Source organism: Telopea speciosissima, chromosome 1, assembly GCF_018873765.1.
Source record: "Telopea speciosissima isolate NSW1024214 ecotype Mountain lineage chromosome 1, Tspe_v1, whole genome shotgun sequence".
Classification (NCBI taxonomy): domain Eukaryota; kingdom Viridiplantae; phylum Streptophyta; class Magnoliopsida; order Proteales; family Proteaceae; genus Telopea; species Telopea speciosissima.
In genome coordinates this window covers 81,308,473-81,334,685 of record NC_057916.1, presented here as the reverse complement: position 1 = coordinate 81,334,685, position 26,213 = coordinate 81,308,473, and the positions used below count along the sequence as shown (strand labels likewise).

The following is a 26,213-nucleotide window of genomic DNA, read 5'->3' as shown; positions in this document are numbered from 1 at the left end:
ACACTTCCAGTTTTATGGACACCTGTTAATATTAATGCAAAATTACAGCTTTTGTTTAATAATTTAAAGTTGTTCCTTAATCTTACAACTCTTTCCGTGTCTTCTATTTTGTTATTCAGGTTATCTCATAGATCATAATGAAGGAGATGCTGCTGCTGAGTTCCAGTTCCTTCCCATGCTGTGAGTGTTACAATGTTGAGTACTTGAAACAGTAAAAGATGGAGATTGGCAGTTTAAAGCTCCAGTATGGAGTCGAAGGAGATAAGGAAAAGCCAGGACACTGCATACCTAGCGGATGTGCTTTAGCATGTATGGTGAATTCAGAAATTGGTGCTGTGCTGGCTGTTGTGAGGAGAAATGTAAGATGGGGGGGCCGGTATATGGCTGATGATGATCAGTTAGAGCATTCTTTAGTGCAATCTCTGAAGATCTTACGGAAGCAAATATTTTCGTGGGACAATCAGTGGCATACAGTCAGTCCATCCATTTACCTACAGCCTTTCTTGGATGTGATCCGATCAGATGAAATTGGTGCCCCTATAACGGGAGTTGCACTTTCATCTGTATACAAAATACTAACCCTTGGCATCCTTGATCCGAACACTGTAAATGTAGGAGAAGCAATGCATTTGATAGTCGATGCTGTGACCGGTTGCAGATTTGAGGTCACAGACCCTGCATCAGAAGAGGTTGTGCTTATGAAGATTCTTCAAGTTCTTCTGGCATGTATGAAATGTAAAGCATCCATTTTGTTAAACAACCAACAAGTGTGCACCATAGTCTACACATGTTTCCGCATTGTTCATCAAGCAGGAACAAAAGGTGAGTTGCTGCAGCGGATAGCTCGTACCACAATGCATGAACTTATAAGGTGTATTTTTTCACGCTTGCCATATATACAACATATGGAAAAGCCATCTGATGGAGGTGGGCCTTCTTCCCAAACTGAGGTACATCTATTTAACTGCTTCTCTTATTCTGTGGGACATCTCCTTGTGAATTTATACCATGCTATTTTGATAAGTAATGATATATTATCATTCTCCTGTTGATACTATGTTACAAAAAGAATGTTAGATAATGTCCTGATATTCTCAATAAAGTGGAAACATGTAATTGGTTACTATCTAATGAGTGGAATGAAATGCGACAACACAGTTTTCCTCATTTCCTCCCTGGATTTTCCTAATTATGTCGTTGCTGTGGGCCTTGTCTCAACATATAGTTTGATTTTTTTCCCTTATATATCCGTTTGAATGTCTTAGCTGCATATGCATGATCCCGCATGCATGTAATTTAAAAATCATTGTCTTGCATATTTCTAAGTCCCATAAGGAATTAGTATTTTAATTTGTCTATGGAAAACGAAATTTTGTGAAGGGGAAAGGTTTCATACACGGCCGTGTATATCGTGTATGTGAGAGGGTCTCTCACAAAGAGTTGGAAAAGTCATAAATCCCTACCTATTAATTAATGCCTTGAAACTCCCACCCTCTCACATACACGGTTTACACGACCATGTACGAAAACTTTTCCCTTTTGTGAATTTATGAAAATATCAGAATATTTGTGGCAGACTTAATGTCAACCACAAGTTTATTGTGCAGGTAGGTGGAGTTCACAGTGAATATACTTTTGGGGTTAAGCAATCAGCTAGTGCAAATGGCAGTTTCAAACATGCTTCAATCTCTGTAGGTTCAGAGTGGAGCTTGCCAGCTGCAAATGCTGTCAGTGATGGTAGCGTTGGCGAGGCTGTAAATGACACGCAGCAAATCATGAGAGAACCATATGGTGTTCCTTGTATGGTGGAGGTTTTCCATTTTCTGTGTTCTCTACTGAATATTGCTGAGCAGATGGAAATGAGTCCAAGGTCTAACCAGACAGAATTCGATGAGGATGTCCCACTCTTCGCCTTGGGATTGATAAATTCAGCTATTGAATTAGCGGGATCAGCTATTGAACGACATCCAAAGTTATTGGCTTTGATACAGGATGACCTATTCCATAACTTGATGCAGTTTGGCATGTCGCTTAGCCCGCTAATTCTGTCTATGGTCTGTAATATCACACTTAACCTATATCTTCATTTGCGTGCTGAACTGAAACTACAGCTTGAGGCCTTCTTCTCATGTTTGACTTGGAGGCTTACACACAGCAGGCATGGAAGTGCTTCATACCAACAGCATGAAGTTTTAATGGAGGCTCTTGTTGACTTCTGCAGGCAGAAGACATTCATGGCAGAGATGTATACCAACTTTGACTGTGACTTATCCTTCTGTGATGTGTTTGAAGACCTAGCTAACCTGTTGTCAAAGAGTGCATTTCCAGTTAACTCACCGTTGTCTTCAATGCATATTCTTGCTTTGGAAGGTTTGCTTGCTGTTGTTCAGGGACTAGCTGCAAGAACTTGCAATGCCTTACCCGTAAAAGATCAGACCTTATTAGGTCTTGCTGACTATACTCCATTCTGGACTGTGAAGTGCGAGAACTATACAGATCCTAACTGCTGGGTTGAATTTGTTCGTCAAAGGAAGCACTTGAAGAGAGTGCTAATGACCAGCGCTGATCACTTCAACAGGGACACAAAGAAAGGGCTGGAATTCCTTCAAGGAATGCATCTTTTGCCTGATAAGCTTGATCCATCAAGTGTGGCTTGCTTTCTCAGATACACACCTGGATTGGATAAGAATGTAGTTGGTGACCTGTTGGGAAGTCATGATGAATTTTGGGTGCAGGTGCTCCATGAATTTGCTCGGACTTTTGATTTCCAAGATAGGAGTTTGGATACTGCCTTGCGTCTGTTCTTGGAATCTTTTAGACTACCCGGAGAATCCCAGAAAATACAGCGGGTACTTGAGGCGTTCTCAGAGAGATACTATGAGCAATCACCACAGATTCTTGCTAACAAGGATGCTGCTCTGTTATTGTCTTATTCAATCATAATGCTAAACACAGATCGACACAATGTGCAAGTCAAAAAGAAGATGACAGAAGAGGATTTTATTCGGAATAATCGGCGCATCAACGGTGGGAATGACCTTCCACGTGAATTCCTATCAGACCTGTACCATTCAATCTGCAAGAATGAGATCCGGATGACTCCAGAACAAGGGGCTGATTTTGTCGAAGTGACATCGAGCCGTTGGATCAATCTGTTGCACAAGTCACAGGGTGCTACTCCATTTATTACTTATGACTCCAGACCCTTCCTTGACCATGACATGTTTGCTATCTTGTCTGGGCCAACACTTGCTGCTCTCTCAGTGGTATATGATCATGCAGAGCATGAAGATGTTTACCAAATGTGCATTGATGGCTTCTTGGCTGTTGCAGAGATATCAGCATCCCATCACTTTGAAGAGGTTTTGGATGATCTGGTCGTGTCTCTATGCAAGTTCACAACCCTTCTAAATCCTTCCCAACCAGAAGAACTCATTCTAACCTTTACTGATGATGCCAAGGCTATGATGGCAACTGTAACAGTTTTCACCATAGCGAACACATACGGTGATAGTATCCACACTGGTTGGAGAAGCATCCTGGAGTGCATTTTAACTTTGCACAAGCTAGGCTTAGTTCCTGCTCTTGTAGGCCATGACTCCACCGGTGAGAATGAGCTCTCTTCAGATTCCATGCCAGGAAAACCTGTTAAAAGTTCAACATCAGCATCTCATGTGCCTGCAAAGATTGTGACTACTGCCCAGAGGTCATCAGGTCTGATGAGCAGGTTTAGTAGGCTATTATCTTTTGATGCTGAAGAGCCAATTTTAGAACCTAGCGACGAGGAAGTTGAAGCTCGTCAACGTGCCCATGAGACTATCCAGAAGTGCCGGATTAATGGTATTTTCACAGAAAGCAAGTTCTTACAGTCAAATTCACTGTTGCATCTTGTGCAGGCCCTTATCTGGGTGTCAGGTAAATCCCAGAAAGGGAAATACCTTTCTCACGAGGATGAAGACGCTTCTGTTTTCTGCTTGGAATTGCTGATTACTGTCACACTGTACAATCGAGACCGGATAGTTCTCCTCTGGCCCAGTGTGCATGAGCATATAGCCGGTATTGTTCAGTCTACTGCTATGCCTTCTGCCCTTGTTGAAAGGGCTGTCTTCGGACTCCTGCATATATGTCGGCGGCTTCTTCCATACAAAGAGAACCTGGCTGATGATCTCTTAAGGTCATTGCAACTTGTCCTGAAGCTTGATGCCCGGGTAGCTGATGCATACTGTGAGCACATAACGCAAGAAGTCACAGACCTTGTCAAAACAAATGCTGGATGTATCAGATCCCAGATGGGGTGGCGGACGATAACATCCCTCCTTTCAATTACAGCTCGACATCCAGAGGCTTCAGAAGTGGGGTTTGAGGCTTTGGCATTCGTCATGTATGATGGGGCTCACCTTTCTCCAGGTAATTGCGTACTCTTTATTGATGCATCAAGGCAGTTTGCTGAATCCCGGGTTGGGCCCTCTGAGAGGTCCATACATGCATTGGATCTAATGGCAGGGTCCTTCACATGTCTCAAAAAGTGGGAAGTATCTCCTCAGGAAATTGGGGAGATTTGGATGAGATTGGTGCGAGGACTGAGGAAAGTCTGCTTGGACCGAAGGGAAGAAGTTAGAAATCATGCGGTCTTGTCATTGCAGAGATGCACAACAGGATGTGAAGAGTTTTCCATTCCGCCTCTGATTTGGATACAGTGTTTTGATGAGGTGATCTTCACAATGCTAGATGACATGCTTGAGGTTACACAGGGGCAATCATCATCAAAGGACTACCGTAACATGGAAGGAACACTCATACATGCTGTAAAGTTATCATCCAAGGTGTTCTTGCAGCTTGTGAACGACCTCTCTCCGATGGAGAGCTTCTCCAGACTGTGGCTAGGCATTCTCGGACGCATGGAGAAGTACACCAAGGTCAAGCTCAGAGGAAAGAGGAGTGAGAAGCTCCAGGAACTCATTCCTGAACTCCTCAAAAACACCTTGCTTGTGATGAAAACAAAAGGTGTCCTTGTGAAGCCAAACAGTGATGATACAGGAAGTGATTCATTGTGGGAGCTGACATGGCCCCTTGTAAGTAACATCGCTTCTTCTCTGAAGTCTGAAGTGTTCCCAGATCAGGAACCAGACAACCAGCTAAAAGAGACAGCAAATCCAGCATCACCAGAAGAAAGTGGTACAACAGGTTTCATACAGTCATAGTAGGTTTCATAATGAAAACAGTTTTTTAATTAATTTTTTCCCCTTCATTCAGCTTTGAGGTGTTTTTCACTGATATCCATCGATGGTTAGACAGATTCTCGAGAGAAGTTAGGATGTGGTTACAACCACAATTATATGGGCCTCAGCTCTATTTCTGTATTAAGAGGTAGATGTAGCCCCTCATTTTTATGCTCTCAATTAATTATATTTCCTGTTGATTCTTTCAGTTGCTTTGCCTTTGAAGCCGTCTGTCTACCATGTGAAAGTTCTACTTATGCCACTTATAGAAGCAAATTATCAATTGGAGGAATTTTATTTTAAAATGTAAAAAATACACAAGCAAGTGCTATCAAGGCTTCCAAATTTTGGAAATTAATGTGTCTACACAAATACCCGTAATTTATTATCCAATTATTCAAACTCTAGCAGCTATTAATGTCTAATTGTGATGCGAAATTATTTAAGGGGAGAATAAGGCCAGATTTGGTATGGTTTCTATTTCATTTTCGGATTGATTTCATGAAATAGTCAACAAATAGATTTTTGGTCAAAAAATTGAAATTGTTTTGGTTGTATCAATATGAAATATTTCAAGAATAAAAAATGCCATTTGGTAGTTCTATTTTTGAGAATTGATTCTCTATATTTTCAAAATAGAAATCACCTCCTGAAATTGAAATAGAGATCATACCAAATCAGGCCTAAAAAAGGATATTTTTTCTTTCTTTTTATTGACAAGTTTAAAACTAGGCTTTCTGATTGGAAAGGCCGACTAATCTCTATGATAGGATAACCTCAAGGGGTTAGCACAGCTGGCTTGGAGGGGACATGAGACTCCGTCTCAAGAAGTGAGGTCTCGTGATCAAGCCTTCACCGCTGCATAATTTCTTGAGGCCACCCGCCTGAGGCTCACTAGGGCCCAGAAGCTCCCGGTTCGTGCATTGCGCGGGGGTCATGTACGAGCCCAGGGGGGATTTAGTCGGCCTAAAGTCGGATACCCCTCCTATCTCCAAAAAAAAAAAAAAAAATCTCTATGATAGGATGGGTGCAATTGGTAAAATCTGTTATTTCTAATCTCCTGGTCGACAACTTTTCCATTTACTAGTGGCCATCATCTCTTATTAGTATAATAGAAAGGTGAATGCAAAATTTTATTTGGAATGATCATCCAAAATTTAAAAAAGGAATTACCATTGGATGGTGGTGATGTATGTAAGTCAATTTCTGAAGGAGGTTTGGGTGTAAGAAGACTAAAAGGCTGCGTTTGATATGCATTCTAGGTTGATTTTGCATTCTCCGATGATAAAGTAGATGATTTTATCGTTCAAAAATACGAAATTGACTAAGAATGTATACCAAACACAGCCTAAGAGATGTTAATTTCTCATGAGCTGGTGATGGTACAAGCATCAATTTTTGGATGAACAATTGGCTGAATGGCGTTTCCACAGCTATAAAGTCGTGATTGGAGTTCAGTTCCTTTTCAAATCTGTAGACTGAAGTGACAAAATTTTTATGCAATCCTCTTAGCTGGGACTGGTACGGACCGGGAGTAAAATTGTCTAAAAACCCAATTTTTAGGGAAAACTTAGGGCAAAACTGTCTGATACAGGCCGATCCATGTCGATATATACCGATACCGTGCACTTAATCCATGCTTACACCATACTCAACTAGATGGTCACCACCATTGTGCTAAACACCATATGCCCTAAATAATAAGGTTATTTTCAAAATAAATAAAAGCACAATCCAAGTTTCTTTTGAAAGTTTTATTCATTTTTTTGGGTGAAGAGGAAATTTACTGATTAATCACATGTGTACAATCAGTGGCCTCTGATCTGCAAAGATCAAAGAGCCACAGAGTGGAACTCGATCAATCTATCAAACACATAGTAGACAGGGCCCAACTTGCCAAGGCATTAGCAACACAATTGTTAGTCCTTGTAAATTTTATTCATTGGTGTTATTGGCAATGTCATAGCATCAACTAATCGCATACCAATGTGAGGTTTTGCAGAAGAATCTCTTGAATATGAGTTGGTTAGGCATGATGGATTATGTTGAAGACTTGATGGTCCTCGATCGGTTGTATTTATGAGAGCATTACTAGTTCTTTGTTGCGATGACATCCCACACCACGATCCACGATGCTTGTACAAATATGGTTTTGGGTTTGAATCCTTGTGGATTAGATTCTTTGGGATTCAAGAGGCATGGAATCGGATTAGACTCCATGGTTTAAAAAATCAGAATTGGATCGGATGAATATGACGATTCGGATCAGAATCGGCTGCAACTGATCCCGATTCCCCATTTGAATTGGCCTATCTGCATAAGTGCATAGTGATTCCAGAGTTCCACTTGTTTTTGGCGTATTCCGGCAACTTCTGAACCAATTCCAACCTATTCCAATCCCACCTGGTTGAAATAGACTAGATCCGATTGGAGATCGAATCGGTCTTTAAAAATCCACTCTAGCCCATGGTTTTAGGAATTGGCATTAGATTGGTAGGTTCAGGCGATTTATCGGTATCGGTGGTGACAGATAATGATTCTTGACCGATCCCAGACATATTGATGTTCGCCTTTTCGTATAAACGCAGCTAAAAGGTAATCTACATGGGCACTTCGGAAAAACATTGTCATTCGTTCCCGACGGTACATATAGTGGTGCTTTTGCAGTGTACCTATAAATGCCGGGAAATGTTTTTGTAGACCTAGAGCCCGCTTGATAACCTTACAAGAAACAATTTCTGGTGTTTTTTCGTTCTGAGAAACGGAAAAACATTTAAAAATCGTTTGATAATAAAGTGTTTTTTGTGACTGTTTTTTGAAACATAAATCAAAATTTATGCTCCCTGGAAGACTTTTGTTGTCGTTCCTTGGCTGAAAATTGAAAAAGTGTGCTCGATAAAAACTCCTATATTCGTTTACTATGCTCTTTTGTAAAATTGGAAAAGTGTGCCAAACATATCCTTTTGTTAGTTAAAAAAACAAAAAAAAGGGTTTTTCTTGTTTCCAAGAACAGATTTACCAAGCGGGTCAAAAACGATTTCTCAGCACAGAAAATGAAAAAACTGTTTTGTTGTTTCTCAGCACATAATCAGAACAGAAACACCCGTAAAGTTATCAAGCGGGCACCTAATTTCTTGTAATGCATTTACTAATACGGTTGATTAGTATCAGCGGCTTCCTCACTAGTTTCATCCTTTTAAGCAGAAGACTTACCCCCTCCCTTCCCAAAAAAAAAACAGAAAAACCATATTTTTCCTATTAATTACTTTACATATAATTCGATGAAAACATAATCCTCAGATTGAATAATGTTCTGGTCAATCTTTGATAGCATCTCTACCATAAATCGTGGGAGAAAATTGTCACTTTTGCCTTTCATCAATAAACAAATTAGCAAACTTTCTGTTGGGCAAGCGAACTTTCTACCTAAACAAAAATTTTGGTTTACCCATCAATTTTGATCGGTAAACTTTGACTCCCATAAGTTGCTGCGTCTTCTGAAAAAATTTCTTATGCAACCCCCCTCCAAAACAAGTGAAGCTCACGTACGTGAGCATACAACAACGGCTTTCAGCTGTTCAGATGGAATCCATTTTATGGGATCCACATGGATGGATTCCATCTGAACAGCTGGGAGCCGTTCGCCCAACTCCAAATCAAGTTTGGCTCAGGTTCACCTACAAGAACATTCTCTAGTCTACGCCCCTGAGCCGGATCACCAAACCGTGGGTTTCATCAGGTCGGCTAAGGAGTACGAGCCCTTAAAAAACAAAACGGTGGAGGAAGAATTTTGTTAGACTATAATACCCTCCTTAGGTTGAAGTAATTCCTAAAGATACCTTCCATCTATCACTAGTAGAGTTGTAGTTAGCTCTCAAAGCAAATCCTACACGGTTACAGCGTGAGGCCTCACTCTCCTCCTCTGCTCTGTAAGAGGCTAACTATCGAATCTGTGTGTAAATTTTGTGTATAAAAATGCTGTACAGAGAAACACGGCTCCCTTGTTTGTTGTTGTTCATAAGTTTTTCGCCCTTTATTATTACGTCTTTCTTCGTCGTCTACGTCCCCATTTCTTGATTTATTCTTCTTGAATCGAATCAGAAGTTCAGAGACGTTCATAGATTTGCTCGCTCGCTCGCTTGCTCGCTCATTACAGGGGAAAAGAGGAAGGGAGAAAGAGACAGAAAGAAAGACGAAGCATGGAAACACATCTCCTGGAGATCAACTTGATCTCTGCTCAGGGCCTCAAGACTCCCTCTCCCAACCTGCGTCGGTTGCAGACGTATGCATTGGCGTGGGTGAACCCAACCACCAAGCTCCGCACTCGTGTCGACATTGTAGGCGGTGAAAACCCTACCTGGAATGATAAATTCATCTTCAGAGTCTCCCCGGACTTTCTCTCCAGCGATACCTCGGCCGTTTCCGTTGAGATCTACGCCATCGGCTGCCTCAAAGATGCCCTCATCGGCACTGTTAGGTTCTTGGTCGGAAACTGCCTCTCCCCTGCAGTTTCAGTTTCTTCCCCTGACACAGTCGTCGCCGGCGTCGGCATTCCTTGCTTCATCGCTCTCCAAATCCGCCGCCCCTCTGGCAGATTTCATGGCATTCTCAACCTTGGAGCCATGTTGATCAACGGCTTAGACCTCCTCGGCTTGACGGAATTCTCGGCGATTGGGTACCGTGACATGATGGGCCATCAACACCACCGGCACCACCGACGCCACCGACACAAACACCAACACCAACACCGCAGGCGGGAGCAATCGAACAAGAGCAGTGAGGAACAGTCCGATTCTTGCGATAATTCGTGTGCAGACTCCGGTGATTATTCCGACGCTGAAACGTCTTCGGCTTCGTCTACGTCGACCTCATCGACGGTTCTGCAAGATTGTAATGGAAGAAGAGACATTGCTGCGGATGGGAACGAAAAAGATTTGGTGGACTTTGGAGGATCGCTTTGCGGGTTAGGGTTTCAGCGGAAGAAGAATCATATTAATATGAATCTAGCGCAATGCTGCACGCGTTGGGGTTTCGGTGGACCTCTCGGCTGACTCCGTTGGATTAGAACCTGCAATTTTTTTTTGCAGCTCATGCGTTGGGGTTCCGATCGTGTTCTTTGTGCCTTTGTAGGCAGCGGTTGCTAATGTTAGTGGTGGGTGCTTAACATCATTTCTGGTTTTCTTTGTTTCTCTCGTCGTTCCTGCTCTCCCTCTCTAGAAATCTTAATCGGATGGAACCATGGCCTCAATGGGTCCTTTCCTTTCCTTTCTTCCTGCAAGTGATCCTGTCTCAGAAGATGATCTCTCATTATTTTTCGGTGGGTTCTCCCCTCGGTTTTTCACAAAGGGTAGGATTTAGGAACCCCTGTTCATCAGTAATCCCTCATCCTTCGTCACTGTAATGTTGCAAAACGGCCATTAATGGATTCCATACTGTGTCTGTAGTGTATTTTGGTGATGAAACACTCTAATGTTCGCTTCTGGTTCTTCCAATAATGAGAAAATTTAAAGACGGAATCGGTCTCCGAATCGGGTCCAGCTGATTCCGATCCAGATCAGATCAGAATCAGTATACAAAGAGGCCGATTCAAATTGGGGGTGGAATCGGGATCAGTTACGGCCAACTCCGATCTGAATCAGCCTAATTTTTCTTCGATGCTTCACTTTTAATCCGGAAAGCTCAATTTGATAGGATTTAGGGTTTTGTTTTTTAGTATTTTGCCTTAATGTTACTATGAGCCCTTAAGGCTTTGTTTGATATGCATTCTTAGACTGAATAAAAGAGTCTAAAATGCATTGTGGAGTGACAAAAAATGGAATCGTTATCCCCTCCAATTCGCTGCCCGCTCTAATTCTTCCAATTTCTCACATAGAAGCAGAAATGATCACCCTACCATCTGCTTGAACACACTGCCCAAGTGGGGTAGGGTGGTCATTTCTACTCCTATGTGGGGAATTGGAAGAAATTGGAGCGGACAGCGAATTGGAGGTGATAATTATTCCAAAAGATGTACCAAACAACATTTTTGTCGAAATAGGCTTTTTAATACCATTACAGCAATTCGAAATATGAACATGAACCAAACAATATCAATACATTCTAGACTTATAATGCCAAAGTATCTGTCCCTTGTAGAGTATGGAGAATTCCTTTTTCACTGGCGAAGTGATCTTGTGATCGGACTCTTTGGTCATCATTGAACTCCCACCCCTAATTGATAAAATTGAAACTACCTTCTCCCTCAGCAATCTGGCGATAATGATGTCCATGATGAAAGAATTCCTCCATCACCATGGGCGAAAGGAAATTTGGTCCTAAATTTAAAAGTACAGCAAAAGAAATAGTGAGAATGTGTCACTTAGGATGATTGAGCACTTCAAAAAATCCGAGGAAAATGGGCCCCCTGTGCTCACATGGCCACTGCTGCACCGCACGATGGCACAGCAACGTATAAAGGTCCAAAGTTTTCTTTTTTGAGGAAACCAGAAAAGACTTTATTGAAGGAATAGAAAAAGAAGTACCAATCCATTAGGGCCACCAAAACATTTTCATGTCAACAGGGGGTGGGCTGTAAGGGAGTAAGAGTACATTAAAGAGGCCCACCAAACTAAAGCTGCATTCCAAGAAATCATACCAAATGCAACCTTAATTTCAAAATGTCCACAATGTGATTTTTAACGTTCTCAAAGTATAGATGTATAATCCTCTTTAACTATATAATTTTGAAGATCTTCAGGAGGTGGGGTGCCAAGGATCCACAAATTGTTGAGGTTAAGAATATGAGTTAACAAATATACATTAAATAATTTCATTAAAAAAAAAATGTGCTAAACAAATGGGAAGGGGATCATTGCCAGGCTACGTAATCCTGAATCGTTATCCCCTTCAATTCGCTGTCCCCTCCAATTCCTCCAATTCCTCTCATAGGGGACAGAAATGAACACCCACCCCTTGCCTGACCACACTGCCCAAGGTGGGGTCCACTCCCCCTATTAGAGGAATTGGAGGATTTGGAAGGGGCAGTGAATTAGAGGTGATAATTATTCACGTAATCCCGCACTGTTTTGACCAACACGGGAGCATCCAACAAGGGTGGGATTTTTCATTTCAGAGGGTGGGTGGAGTTGTCATATTGCCTTTCTTGTGTCTGGGTGCAGCTTCCATGCATCCTAGCAGCCTTCTTTTCCACTAAATAAAAATAAATAGTGGGTCCAAATGTTTAAGATCATTGGTGGAAGACTAAGGCTTCATATATATATTTTTTTTGTTTGGATGAAAACTAAGGCTTCATTTTGGTATGATGTCTTCTAATGCATTCAAGCAAGAAATTTTTATATATAAAGAGTATAAAAAATTTATTTGTATATATGAAAAAACATCAATATATATATATATCAGTACTATGTTTCATTTGATTTCAACTAGGATGGATGAATAGTCAATACCTAAAAGTTTTTTAGGTTTATATAAATTTTTTAAATTCATCCTTTTTGTATCATGAATATACAAGTCAAATGCTATAATGTTTTTAAAATATAGATCCTTACTGCTACTAGGGATACAATTTATTTTTGTGTCTATGTTGAGGGAGTGTTGGAGGACCACTATGAAGCTGTACCTAGAGAACTGAACATGAAACCTTCCTTCACAAAACAATAATTGTACCAACTTACCTCAAACTAAGAAGATAAAAAAAAAAAAACATTAACTTGATTTTCTTTTATTCTAAATTTCTAATGCTTAATAAATATAAATTTCATTAACATGCATGGTTTGTCATATAATATTTAGCAAAAATATGGGGAAAAGGGAGATCCAATTGGTTTAAAGATTAAGATAATATTAGGGAATATTTCTATTACTTTCCTATAGGTACTCAAATTCTCCTACTCAAAGTTTCTTTTATTATTCTCTCAAAAAAACCAAACTTTCATCTCTGTATCTCCCTTGATATTTCAAAATTACCTCTAATCCCATCCTCTCATCTGCCACAGTCCCCTCCAACCCACTTCTTCTCTTTTTTTTTTTTTTTTTTTTGTTTTGTTTTGTTGTAAAAATTTGGTCCGTGAAATCTTCTCAAATACCTCTACTAATTTAATTAATTTGCATATACAATGATGGCCTCCTTGACTTATATTAGAATATGAATCAACATTAAACAGCCACTATTAAGATGGTGGGTGAACTGTCGGCTATGGGTGGAGGAAATCTTTGTCCATTTACAAATTTGGAAAGAACCTTTGTGAGAAAAAAAAAATTCTGCCATTTCACAAAGTGATTTTAAATTTAAAAGAAGAATATTCTTTCTTTTCTTTTGATAAACAACCAACTAATCAACTTGAAAAGCAAAATATTCACTCTTATTTTCTACCAAACAAACATGGTCTATAGGCGACTCGTTGTCCATAGAGTGAGTCAAGTGACCATGGACATGAATCATGTGTTACGTACGAGTCCTCTCATTATTATTATTATTATTATTATTTTATTTTATTTTTTTTTTTTTTGAAAAAAGTTTCTCATTTGTGATGACCAATAAAACAAAGATTTTCGACCAAATAGCTTATGTTATATAATATATATGTCATGAAATAGTTTGTTTGGATCACTATGTCATCCATGTAACTCTCCACTCGTGTCAAATTCTTCTCAAATCAGACTTTATCACGTGTTAAATATCAGAACATATTTTAGCATGGGCAATGGAGGAAACATATTTCTCTTACAATAAGGAATATGGATGTAGTGATATATTTAAGTACAACTAATTACTAATTAGTATTCATGATCTCATTTAAAAATTATAAACATCATTAAAAATGAAAACAAAAGGTGGGTGGTTGTTGATGTATCAACTCTTATTAAACCCACAAGGGAAAAGGGGAGAGGATGCAAATGTGACCCACCAAAGATTTCAACAACTTTTAATTATGAAAGTTGGAAACCATATAACAACTACAAATAATCTTTTTCTTTTTTTTTTTGATGACAACAACTACAAATAATCTAAGGTTACTTTAAGAGTGTTAATAAATAAAAGATAAACATCATCTTCCTTCACATTATCATCCACTTTTTAGAGTTAGATAGATTTATGGGTTAGCTGATGCACGTGCATACAATTAGCGATTAGTGCCTATGGGTTTTAATAATTGGAATCGGATCGGGTGAATCGTTCGATTTGAATCAAAATGGAACAAAACAAAGGTGGCACCTTCCATCAAATACAAAGCAGAATAGAGAATCGTAAAGCCCCTTATACTTTTGTCCTCTCTCCTAATTTCTAAAGTTCTTTGTTTTCTTCTACTTTGAGTTTTAATTTGATTCACAAAACACGGTTGAAAATGGGATTAGTTATGGGTGTATTAAAGAGAAATCTCTTCCTCACTAGTGATATGACTATTCGAATAGATTCTTATTGACGAGTCAAAATTATCTCTCCCTAATGCAATCCAATGATACCAATGAGAATGGATGGAAAAAAAAAAAAAAAGGCTAAGTGGCTGGAAAGAGTTGCCATAGTGGTGAGGCCACTAATCTCCATTTTACTTAATTCTTTATTCAAAGGTCAAAAAGGGACATCAAATTCTTACGTGGAAGTTCAAAGCCAGTTTAATTTTGAACTTCAAAGAGATTAGTGGTGATTGTTTAACTTAATTTCTAAATCTAAGTGTCCACATTAGTGATTAGTGGAGGAAACACATACTCACATACCTTATAAGATTATATTATATATGTAATGACTTAGTTGAATATTTGAATCTTTAAGTATGAACTATGGAGACAAACGGATATCCTAAAAGGATATCTTCTGTTCCTATTTTCCCTTCCCTCAATTGGACTCTTGGGTACGTATGGGGTGTTAGGCAAGGGATCATGCCTAAGGAAGGAGAGGTCCTTGGTTCAATTATGCTTTGTCTTTTGGGGCTGTCCACATGAAAATGACTTCATGATTCTCATGGGTTTCAGTGTGAATCTAGATCCCATCCCCACATGGGGACAGGAAGGACATATATCACATCCTCCATGGGATGTGGGACTCACCTCTGACATTTCAAACCCATACCAATGGAGGGTCTGGATTTGTCCCCATGTGGGAACGGGGAACGAGATCCAAACTCATCCTGTATACCCATAAAAGAAATGGGTAGGCCGGGGTTCTTTCAGACTATTTTAAAAGTTTTTTTTTTTTGTTAGAATCAATACATACTGATAAACCATAAATACTCGGGACCAACCCCGATCTGCCACATAGCATGGCATGAAGAGAGGACGACCCAGACTCGGCTACCTCAAGACTCATCCGCCAGACTCAAGAGGAAGAGACCCAATAGGTCACTCAAGGACCAAGCTAGGACACTACACAAATCGGCAAGGGCATCACCACCCAGATCAACGTCATCCTACTAGTAAAGGGATCTATCCCAAAGGAGATGAACCTTATCTACGTACGACCCTCAAGGATCTTATCCAATACGCGAGGAAAGCACATGTCCATCTGCTAGGAAACACCTTTCCTATCCGGACTCTACCTCCCAAGAGGAGATGATCTACTAGGTGATGGACTCTACTACCAAGAAGACTATCACCAATTACCTAGACTCTCCACCGCCATACCCAGCTATAAATATCTAGGTATTCTATCTCATTAATCCATCTTGAATTCCAACAATTTATCTGTTACTCAGAGAAATCCAATTTAGGCATCGGAGAGTCCTAGGTCGGAACTACACCGGTCTCCCTTTTCCCTGACGTCCTTTTGCAGGTTACAGCACCCGAAGGACCATACGACGATTTCTTAACATAACACATATTTATGTTATGTCCCTTTTCTTTTAATTTCATTTTATTGCCATAAAATAAATACAAATTGTCAATTTGGAATCCTTATTCTTCCTCTAGATCTAATCATTTTGGTTTTTTCTAAGTCAAGAAAACATCTCATTTAACTAGATAGAAATTTTCCAATATAGTTTCAAGCCGAGTTTTATGACTTAATCTTTTATTTTTAATTATAAGTTTCTATCTCTCATGCTGACATGATTCATGGAAGAGTGAAAAATTAATCCTTCTCATATTTAAATACAGCACATGACGAAAGTCTCATTCTCTCATGGATCGTAGTGTAATTTACTCTATAAGTTTTAGTTATTTCATTCTTTAACTGATTTTGTAGAACTTAGATGGTTAATACCCAACAGAGGCTGTTGCCCTTGGGGCTTATTGCCAATTCAAATTGATAGCTTTGCCTGATTAATAAAAATCTAGCCAACCACTTTACAAATAGAAAGAAAACAAGGAAAGATAATCATAATTGTTCTAAGACTTTTATTCCAATATTGCATTCAATGAGGGTGTGATTGGATGAGAAGTCACTTCTAAATCATGTTAGATGAGACTAGATTCACCTTAGCCATACCCCACATCTAGTGGAATGAATCCATTCCATTCCCACAACAATTCTACGTTCATTCTTTTTTCTTTTTTTTTTTAGGTAAAAATTCTACATTCATTCAAATCCTCATTAGAGGGTACCCTCACAATCAAAGAAATCTTATATGAAATCGACTGTTTTTTTATCAAGCAAATGCATAGGGAACTGTTTCTTGGATAACCCACATGGAAAGGTCTTTTTGAATTATCTAAATATTTTTAATTTGACGTAGTTAAAATTTTGAACATCGTGTTATTGGTAAAGTCTGGTCTCAGTTTAATTTAAGAAGTACTGTTGATTCTTTTTTATTTTTCAATGGTCTCACTCATAAATTTTTGGGAGTCATGTAAATTGGGGGTGATTCGTATTTTTGGGGATTAGGGTTTCTCTGTATTGTAACACATAACAACACTATATATATGGGTTTTCTCATAAGCCCATCAAGGGTGAACCACATAAATCATTGTGTTCTGTGCGTGTTTGTGTGTAAGCTCTTTTTTGTTTTTCTTTTGCTAATTGTTGTTCTATTGCATTGTTAATTCATAAAACATCGGTTAGGCTCCAACATCGCCTACTCATACATAAAATTTTAGTTCAAATAGAAATGGCCAAGTGGTAAAATGAAGCTTAAAAAATCCAATAAAAATTAAAAATAATGGAAAATGACTAAAAAAAAGTATTATAATTAAAAATACAAGGAAAAATGCCAATCTATGAAGGTTATGTGTTTGAATTTGTCTTTAAATATAACATTCGACCATTCCCTATATATCCAATTGTCAGAAATGGCACATTCCCTTTTCACAGTCTATCGGCACAACTAGTTGGAATATTGAGGAAGGCCATAAAAAAGATCTTTTAACACATAAATGTAAAAGGATCTTCTTATTGACACCCCTTAAGATGTCAAATAATTTGTAACTTTACTTTTTTGCCTGTTCATTATGATACATAATTTGTTTCAATAAAGGTAATAGTGTCATTTCACGGAAAAATATCACCTCAATTTGCTTGCCCGTCAATTTTCTCAATTCCCTCTAATAGAGGAAGGTGGACCCCATCTTGGGCAGTGTGTTCGAGCAGGGGGTTAAGGTGGTCATTTCTAGCCTCTATTAGATGGAATTGAGGAAATTGAGAGGCAGGCAAATTGAGAGGCTAAAGATCCTTCATTTCACATGTCTACTTGAAAATATGCATTACAATTACACTTTTTGATAATGCCATAATGATATATACTTTTCAAATTATTTTTGAATACCTTTTATACCCCTATCTTAAAGAACTTTTGAAAATAGAAAAAGGTGTCCGTTCTAAATACACCTAATCACCTATAGAGGTTTCATTTGACACTCCCAAATATAAAATTTACAGAGTTTTGTAAACTATAAATAGAAGAACTTGTCCACACAATTGCTATGTGTACCACATGGTCGTTCGCCCGCAATCATACTTAGTTGACATGTTGTGATCATATCAGTTTATGTTGATATGTTTCGGGTCGAATGCATCATCATATGGGGAAAAAAATGGTTTCTAAGTCAAACAAAGAAATTACTTAGGAAAATTTTGAATTCTAATTTATCAAAATGGGAGAAAGTCTTCCTTCACCTTAAACTTGGTCCTAAATAGTTTGAAAAAAGTTTCCTGCCATGGTGGCCATCCTATTATGAATGGGGATGAAATTTAACATCTAATCAATTTAGAAGGATCCCTATCCATCCACCTAATTGTTAGAGTTATCAGATTCCTTTAGAAGACTTGAAGCTATCAGTTGGGGCCAACTTCTTCCTCAAGCAAAATATCTCTCTCTCTCTCTCTCTCTTTCTTGGGGCTTTTTTGGGGGGGGGGGGGGGAGGACTTGGATCCTCTCCCGGGTGGAGGGGCACCAGCGTGCAGCCAACGGCTGGGTTGGGTAAAATGATCAAATACCCCATTTTTAAAGAAGAATCAAGGGAGGTTTTTTCGATACGATCAATCTGTACCAACACTGATCCAATACCATATCCGTTTCTGAGTTGATCGATACCCAATCCTGTTTCGATATCATATACTAAAATCATGGGATTCACATAGGGATGTAAACGGATCAGATTCGGCTTGGATAGTGTTATATCTGCATCCGCATTCGATTAGTTTTCGGATGGATTCGGATAGTGCTAAACGGATACGAACATGGATACGGATCGAATATTTTATCCGTTTACATGTAAATATAATTTTTCGGATAGCTATAGCCTATCCGTATCCGCATCTGTTTAGTTTTCGAACGAATTCGGATAGTGCTAAATGGATACAAAAACCAATTTTGATTATTTATTTACACCCCTAGTTTCACATGGACCTTTTACGAAATGAGAAACGAGTTAGGATAGAGGGGCCTCTTCTAGTAACATGAAAAGGAGTCCACTTTAGGAAAGAGAAACAGAAAGACAAGCTTATAATGGAAGAAAAACTTCTGAAGGAGGTCTGACTTCCTAAAAGTCTTGCTACAAAATTCAAAAAGAGAAGAGTAAGGGGGGAACCCAACCCTAACAGGAAGGATGAGAGAGAAAGGGTGGAGGGAGTCAGGAAGAAAAGAATCCAAAAAAGCAAAGCAATTAAAACCAAAAAAAAAAAAAAGGGCTTATGAAAGAAGAAAAGATAAATGAAGGTAGCAGAAATATGCTGATGACAGGGTTTTAGTGCATGGTATCAACATTAATATCGGTTCATGATCAATGTATCGGATCGGTTGGTGTGAGCATGGTTCTTAATTTTAGATCGGATTGATCGATTTTGGTCGGATCGGATCAGATCAATATCGATCTAGACCAATCCGATAGACAAGGGAGGTAAAAAAATTAGTTTTTTTTAACAAAGATAGAGACAAAAGTATCATATTTGACCCGAGTTTCAACGATCCAAATCCAACCCAATCCAATCCCGATACCAAGATTATGACCCATGAGTCATGAGTATGAGTAGTAAGTAGTATTAGCATGGTTTTCATGCACGGTATCGAAACGGGTATTGGCAACACACAAAATTGATATGATACCGATATGGTAGCGGCCTAGATCGGATGTGTCGAACAAAATTACCTTTAAATTTTCTTAAAAAATAAGTTTTTTGACCATTTTACTCTTTGTCCATACCGTGCTACCATATAGACACGATATTGATATCGATGACTAGCAAAACCGATATCAAACGATATGACACCGATACTTAAAATCATGAGTACTAGGAAGAACAAGAGAGTATTATATTTCCTTCCCATTTTTTTTTTTTTTTTGGGTACGAATATTTCCTTCCCATTTGAGTGCGGCTAAAGTAAAAACCCAATGGGTCTATCACTAAAAAAAGCAAAAGTGAGGAACACACTACCACCTCCATGGAAAGCTTGTCCAAGAGTCTTTTTTTTTTTTTTTTGTCTCTAAACTTCATCTAATTAACACAATAACAAATCCGAACCCAAACCCAAACCCAAACCCAAACCTTATCTCTCTCTTAACAACCCTATAAAAGCTGCTTCCGTTCTTAGGCCTAACCTGTCGTTTTGTTTCCTCGGAATAAAGGCCATATATTTCAACTCGTCCTTTAAGAAAGCCTAAGTTAATGGATCGCTATGGCTTTTTCTATGCTGAGTCCACCAATTTAAGGATAAAAACAGTGTTACCCATCTCATTTCCTTCTATGTTCTTGACATTTTTCAGAAAACGTTCATTGGGTTCTTTTTAATCCTTCCTATTTATCATTCATCTTCTCTGCTAAATCTGGAGGTTGTTGATAAATAACCAAAGAAAAGATTGTTGGAAGAACACAACATAGTTCTGTTTCCGGTAAGGTGGGTTCATCATCACTTTCCCCCTATTGGGTTATTTTTAGTTTGTCGTTGAATTATTTTTGTTCCCTTGATTGATCTGTTTTTCATTCTTCTATTTTCATTGTTCGTTGTTGTTTTTTTTATGATGTCGTGGGTGTTTTCACCAATGTTTTATAGATGGGTTTCCGTTTTCCACTGCCTTACCTAACATTTTTCTTTGAGGATCGCATTTAGGGTTTGTTCGATGTCATGAATCATGATAATGGAAGAGTGCTCCTTGTAGTCGAAGGTTGGATAAAAATTAAAATGTCTCTCTGTCTCTCTTGCTTAATGTTTGCTGGTCTTTCCCATCGTCTTATGATATGGGTTCAATCGTTTGAGTTTGATTTTTCCCCCTTCTTCAAAGTTCTTTGACTATGGAAAGTTTATTGAGTGTAGATTCGGTCTTATGGTATGGGTTCAATCGTTTGAGTTTGATTCTTTCTTCTTTACTGGTGGGAATTTAACCAGATAAATCCGATTGTCTACTGTACTTCCTTTTTTCTTAGATGAAGGTTCTTATGTTTCTTCTCAGGCACATTTTTCATCTCGTAATAGCTGGAGATTCTGGTTTGCTACCTAGCTTCTATTTTACTTTTCGGTATTTTAGGTTCTGAAATCTTCTCGTGGATTCTCGAATTTTTTCTTTATGTGGGTATCTTTTTCTTGACAGAATTCCCAGATTAGCATAACATGAATCGTTTGCAGGTGAAATGGGTTTAATATTCACTTACTAGCGTTGAAATTACACATTTTTTAATGTTAAATTTGTATATATGATTTTTCTTTTGGAAACAAAAGGGAGGGGGGGGGGGGGGGGGGGGGGGGGGGGGGGGGAGAGGAGTTGTTTGGTTGGTAGTTTTCTTGTTATCCCACTATTGTATCTCAACTCAACCGGACTAAGCCTTACCCCAACTACCCTGGGTGTAGTTTCTTTAAGTTCATCAATGACAGTAAGCCTCACGAATCAGTTTAGTTGAGATTGTGTTTAAAGGTTATTTTGTTCAGAATTCCAAAGAAGGGAAAATTTTGTGAAGTCTCTTAATGGTGTTCTTTCCCCCAATTACTTAAGCTTTTTTGCTGTTCTTTTTCATCCAGGCCTACCTTTAGTTGATATGTGTATTGAGGAGGTTCTGTCTTCAAGGTGTTATGATTTCAGTGTAATGATTGTGGCTTGGATTTACAATTTAAGAAAACTTGTTTTGTAATTATTGGTGGTTTGTTTACCTTCTTTTTTTTTGTCCTTCCCTTTGTTTAGGGTATCAACACTTTTGTTGATCATGGAGGAGGAAACATCATGGATCACCAACCGCTTTGATGACATTGGGCGAGAGTTTACATATATTTCAAAGTTTGAGATACTCCCTGAAATCAGTGATGAAGGCAGTAATTTAAACACACTGGTTCCCATAGATTTCATTCTTCCTGATGACTTACTGGAAAGAATTTTTGCCTATCTCCCTATTGTAAGCATCTTTAGAGCAGGTTCTGTATGTAAACGTTGGTATGAGCTTGTAAATTCCAGAAGTTTAAGTGTTTTGTCCCAGAAACCTTGGTACTTTATGTTTACCAGCTCTGATGAACCGACTGGGTATGCTTATGATCCCATCCTACGGAAATGGTACAGTTTGGAGCTCCCCCGCATTGAGACATCTAACTGGTTTATTGCTTCCTCCTGTGGTTTGGTCTGCTTCATGGACAATGATAGTAGAAGCCAGCTATTTGTCTGCAACCCTATTACCAAAGAATATAAGTCGCTTGATGAGCCTCCGGGTTTGAAATACTCTGACTACAGTGCTCTTGCAATCTCAGTTGATAGGATATCTAACAGTTACATTGTTACCATTGCAAAATCTAAGCAAGTTCCTGGCAATTTCCTCCAGTGGGATCTCTCAGTTGATGTCTACAGATCAGAAACAATGACATGGATGACTTCTGCGACAGAGCAGTTGACAGGGTGGAGAGGAGGAGATGAGAGCGTGATTTGTGATGGGGTTTTGTACTTCTTGAGTTACTCTACTAGAGGTGGCATGGGTTGGCATGATCGCCATGGCTTGATTATGCATGATCTTTCTAGCCGATCTTCCCATGGTAAGCTGATGCATATTCCTGTCCCTTACTCTCTGACATGTGGTCGTCTGATGAACCTTAAGGATAAGTTGGTGATGGTGGGTGGGATTGGGAAACTAGACAGACCGGACATAATAAAGGGGATTGGAATTTGGATTCTCAATGGGGAAGAGTGGCAAGAAGTTTCAAGGATGCCCCACAAGTTCTTCCAAGGATTTGGTGAGTTTGATGATGTATTTGCCAGCGGTGGAACTGATGATCTCATATACATACAGAGTTATGGAGCTCCGGCACTTCTTGTGTTTGATATGAACCAGAAGCAATGGAAGTGGTCACAGAAGTGCCCTGTGACAAAGAGATTCCCACTTCAGCTCTTCACTGGTTTTTGTTTCGAACCTAGGCTCGAAGTTGCTCCCTAATTGTGGGCATGTTCTTTCTTCTTCATGGTAATTGATAATTTAATGCTGCTCCCTTATTTTAAGTAATTTTGGAATTGAAGTCAGTGGAAAATTCTATAGAAAATGTAGTGGACAAGGCTGTGGCTTATTCATGTCTCTCATGAAATGTGAATTGTATTCTTTGCTTTTGGAGATATCGTCAGAAGAGTTACAAGTTGAAAGTTTGAAGCCTTGTACAAGTGGTATGGCCTTCTTTTTGCCGCCACTCTCTGAAAAAGAAAATCACTGAATATTTTGATGCTGCATCTTTTGCTTAATATCATGCTGGGATAGGCTTTTGCTGCTCCCCTACCCTTCCTCTCTTCTATTTTTTTTCTTTCTTTTTCCAGTGGCCTTTCTGAATTGAAGTTTATTATTGTGTTGGGGTTCATCTCATAGGTCCCCCCCACCCTCTCTTTTCCTTTTCCCGAGTAGGGCACTATAGAGCAAGCATTCTTTTTATGTGGCTTGGTGCTGCAAATATTCTTTGAAATATCTTTTCTCTCTCTCTCTCATGGTGGGTGGATTGGGCTGGAGAGGGTTTGTAGTTGAGATATATATTGGCCCAATGCATCGTTTTGCCTTTCATGTCATGCAGGTATATTTTAGCTTTGTGGGTTTTCACTGTAGGAGAGTCCTTACCACAGGGGAAGATCTAAAAATGGGTGGTTCTCTTCCTCAATATGGTAGACGGTGATGGGCATTAACTTTTCTGTATTCCATATCCTGGTGGAATGTTTAAGCCCTTTTAAAATTCTCCTCTTTATGGATGTGGGTGCGAAATGCAATTAATACAATTTCAATTTTATTTTTTGCTGAGACTTGCTGCATGAAGTGGCATTCTTACAATGCCATCTTGGTGTATCTGCTGTCGTTCTCTGCTTCTGGTAGGTAAAACTGAATACAGAATAGGAAAAAAGAAGCTTTGTCTTGATAGCAGACTAGCAGTCGGCCGAGGAAGGAAGAGGCTAGGGGCCATAAGCCCACAAGAGTGTATTTTTCTTGGAGAATAATTCCTTTTTGAGGAAAAGGACAGGGATGCCATCATCAATGCCTTTTTTTCTCCCTCTCTCTTCAGTAATTACGTGAGTCTTTTTCTTGTATGATTAATTGACACCCATCAAAATACATTTTCTGTTCTTTATCATTAACTTGGCGTGTAAGATCTCAGTATATCTTGAAATCAATCTCATTTTTCTCTCCCTTTTCCTTTTAAATATATAATAAAGTTAGTTTCAAATAAGCTGACCACTGCCATTGAGTTTCAAACGCAAGTATCAACTTAGCTCCACTTACCCCTTGTGTTTTGAGTAGATGAGTGGTTTTCCCTTTGCACAAATACTTGAGTGCATTAGAGAAAGAAAAAGGTCTCGGCCCAGATTTTCTCATGATACTCCACGTTCTCGCAGTTTTTGCTAACTGTTTGGGAATTTCTCCTTTGTTCAGAACACCCTCCCAACAATGGTGCTCTTGGGTTCCCCCACCTGGTTACTTCCTGGCAGTTAACTGTGATGATTCTTTAGATCAACAGAGAACTGGCTTTGGGTGTTTGACTCGAGAAACTAGTGATGCAGTCATCTTTGCCGTAACTGGTTTGTTCCTCCTCCTTCAGTCATTATCCATGAGCTTTAGGCTATCATAGCTGGACTAAGGAAGCTATAAAGGTTGGGTTATCAAAGAATCATCATTCAATCTGATTCCAAGTGTTCTGTTGAGTATATCGACAATGTCAAGAGAGCCCCTTGGATGGTATGTTGGTTGTTAGAGCACATTCACAAGCTCCTTAGTCGTCTCACACACTTGGCTAAGTTGCTCTCTAACATTGGCAAGATAGTCCTTACTTTTTGAACAGCTTACTCCTGAAATTGTTAGATGTTACTTATCTGTGATGAGGGTCTTTTTTGATTTTCTTCCTCCTCTCCCCTTTTATTTTTTCTCATTTTAATATATATTATCTTTTTATCTATAGAATTTTTCATGGGTTGTAAATACCCCTTTATTTTTTCTCTTCAGGTCACCTAGTTCGATTTCAAGTGGTCATGAGTTCAAGTCTGGAAATAGTTTCTCTACGAAAGTAAAGGTAAGGCTGCGTACGTTATGACCCTCCTCAGATCCTGCAGTGATAGGAGACTTTTGCATTGGGTACACTTTTTTTTAATCGAATCACCTGATTCACCTAATTCGTGTGGGTAGGTGGGGGGGTGGAATTGGGATGTAAGAGGTTATGGGTAGGAAATTAGGAATTAGGTGCACACCAGAGAGACAAAAGACAATCACAGCATCAAGAGTTAAGGCAGCCTCAGCATCAGTTGGTGTAGGACTAAACCAATTGGAAGATTGCGAGTAGTGGCCCCTAAGATATTTCTCGTGGGCCTTACTGTCTCAACAACCAAACCTCATTCAGAGTTCGACATTCAGAATTTTCAGATTGCTGAGAAATTGTCAGAGTCGGTCTATTGTTCATCTTCTGGACCCCAATGCAAGCGAAGAGAGATGTCCATAAAGAGATTTGAAGTAGTACAGAATCTAAATTAACTATTTACTTAAAAGGCAAGCTGGATATTAAAATCCTAGGATTTCCCCCAAGAAAAGGGTCATGGACAGAAATCTCGAGCGACCAAAGCTTTGTTCTGGATCTTCATGGGTCCCATTATTATTATTATTTGTAATAAGAAAGATAACCAAACACTGCAGTTTTTAGTATCCTTATCTTTTTTTGGTTTGATGAGATAGGACCCTTATCTTATTGCTTAGATAATCTTGTCCACGACATGCCTCTGGGTCAAACGAAACAGTTCAGAGATCTTTACCCTTTTTTTTACTTTTTTGTTTCTTGTTCTGTAATTAATATTTTATTCTGGACAAAATGGTTGTAATCCTTCTTTTTTAGGTTTTTAGTCCACATTTTACTTTTGCTTTAGATTCTGGAACTTGGGTTCTGCTGTCTAGGTTGATTAATCTCATTGCAGAAGATCCAAACTTGGACTTACTCTAAGACTTACATAACTATAGAATGTGAGCCTAAACATGGAGAAGTTAATGGTGCAAACAAAATGTCCATATTCATTAGGACAGCATCCAATAGGGTTGCTTTTGTAGATTGAAGCGTTTTTTCACTTCTTTGCTCAAGGATTTTGAACATTAAACACAAGATGTTTATCATTTGAGTTCACTCAGAACTCATAAGCATAATTTAAGCAAGTAAATAG

The 26,213-nt window shown here is 39.0% G+C and overlaps 3 protein-coding genes across 7 annotated transcripts; all 3 read left to right on the top strand.

Annotated features, from left to right (window-relative positions):
- The first annotated feature begins 100 nt into the window (after positions 1-100).
- Positions 101-5,425, top strand: LOC122662494 (ARF guanine-nucleotide exchange factor GNOM-like). 3 transcript variants are annotated; one of them, XM_043858156.1, is made up of 2 exons: positions 101-927; positions 1,696-5,425. In XM_043858156.1, the coding sequence occupies exons 1-2, from the start codon at positions 219-221 to the stop codon at positions 5,199-5,201; spliced, it is 4,215 nt and encodes a 1,404-aa protein (XP_043714091.1). In that variant the 5' UTR covers positions 101-218; the 3' UTR covers positions 5,202-5,425. The 3 variants fall into 3 exon arrangements, with proteins under 3 accessions (XP_043714091.1, XP_043714084.1, XP_043714098.1); XM_043858149.1 differs by having other exon boundaries at positions 101-950; positions 1,608-5,425; XM_043858163.1 differs by having other exon boundaries at positions 798-927; positions 1,608-5,425.
- Positions 5,426-9,282: 3,857 nt separating this feature from the next.
- Positions 9,283-10,304, top strand: LOC122660992. 2 transcript variants are annotated; one of them, XM_043856274.1, is made up of 2 exons: positions 9,283-9,334; positions 9,367-10,304. In XM_043856274.1, exon 2 carries the CDS (start codon positions 9,419-9,421, stop codon positions 10,268-10,270), a length of 852 nt encoding a protein of 283 aa, XP_043712209.1. In that variant the 5' UTR covers positions 9,283-9,334; positions 9,367-9,418; the 3' UTR covers positions 10,271-10,304. The 2 variants fall into 2 exon arrangements, with proteins under 2 accessions (XP_043712209.1, XP_043712219.1); XM_043856284.1 differs by having other exon boundaries at positions 9,283-9,338; positions 9,371-10,304.
- A 9,848-nt stretch (positions 10,305-20,152) lies between these two features.
- LOC122665380 (F-box/kelch-repeat protein At3g61590-like) lies at positions 20,153-23,204 on the top strand. Of its 2 annotated transcripts, none has more exons than XM_043861731.1 (2): positions 20,153-20,479; positions 21,756-23,204. In XM_043861731.1, exon 2 carries the CDS (start codon positions 21,778-21,780, stop codon positions 22,984-22,986), a length of 1,209 nt encoding a protein of 402 aa, XP_043717666.1. In that variant the 5' UTR covers positions 20,153-20,479; positions 21,756-21,777; the 3' UTR covers positions 22,987-23,204. The 2 variants fall into 2 exon arrangements, with proteins under 2 accessions (XP_043717666.1, XP_043718160.1); XM_043862225.1 differs by lacking the exon at positions 20,153-20,479 and adding an exon at positions 20,940-21,205.
- Positions 23,205-26,213: the final 3,009 nt, after the last annotated feature.

What these genes read in the sequence shown, in the direction of transcription:
- LOC122662494 (XM_043858149.1), top strand. Translation starts at nt 219, where the DNA reads ATGGAGATTGGCAGTTTAAAGCTCCAGTATGGAGTCGAAGGAGATAAG. An exon ending in GGCCTTCTTCCCAAACTGAG is followed by an intron (nt 951 to 1,607) that starts GTACATCTATTT and finishes TTTATTGTGCAG; the next exon opens with GTAGGTGGAGTTCACAGTGA.
- LOC122660992 (XM_043856274.1), top strand. Translation starts at nt 9,419, where the DNA reads ATGGAAACACATCTCCTGGAGATCAACTTGATCTCTGCTCAGGGCCTC.
- LOC122665380 (XM_043861731.1), top strand. Translation starts at nt 21,778, where the DNA reads ATGGAGGAGGAAACATCATGGATCACCAACCGCTTTGATGACATTGGG.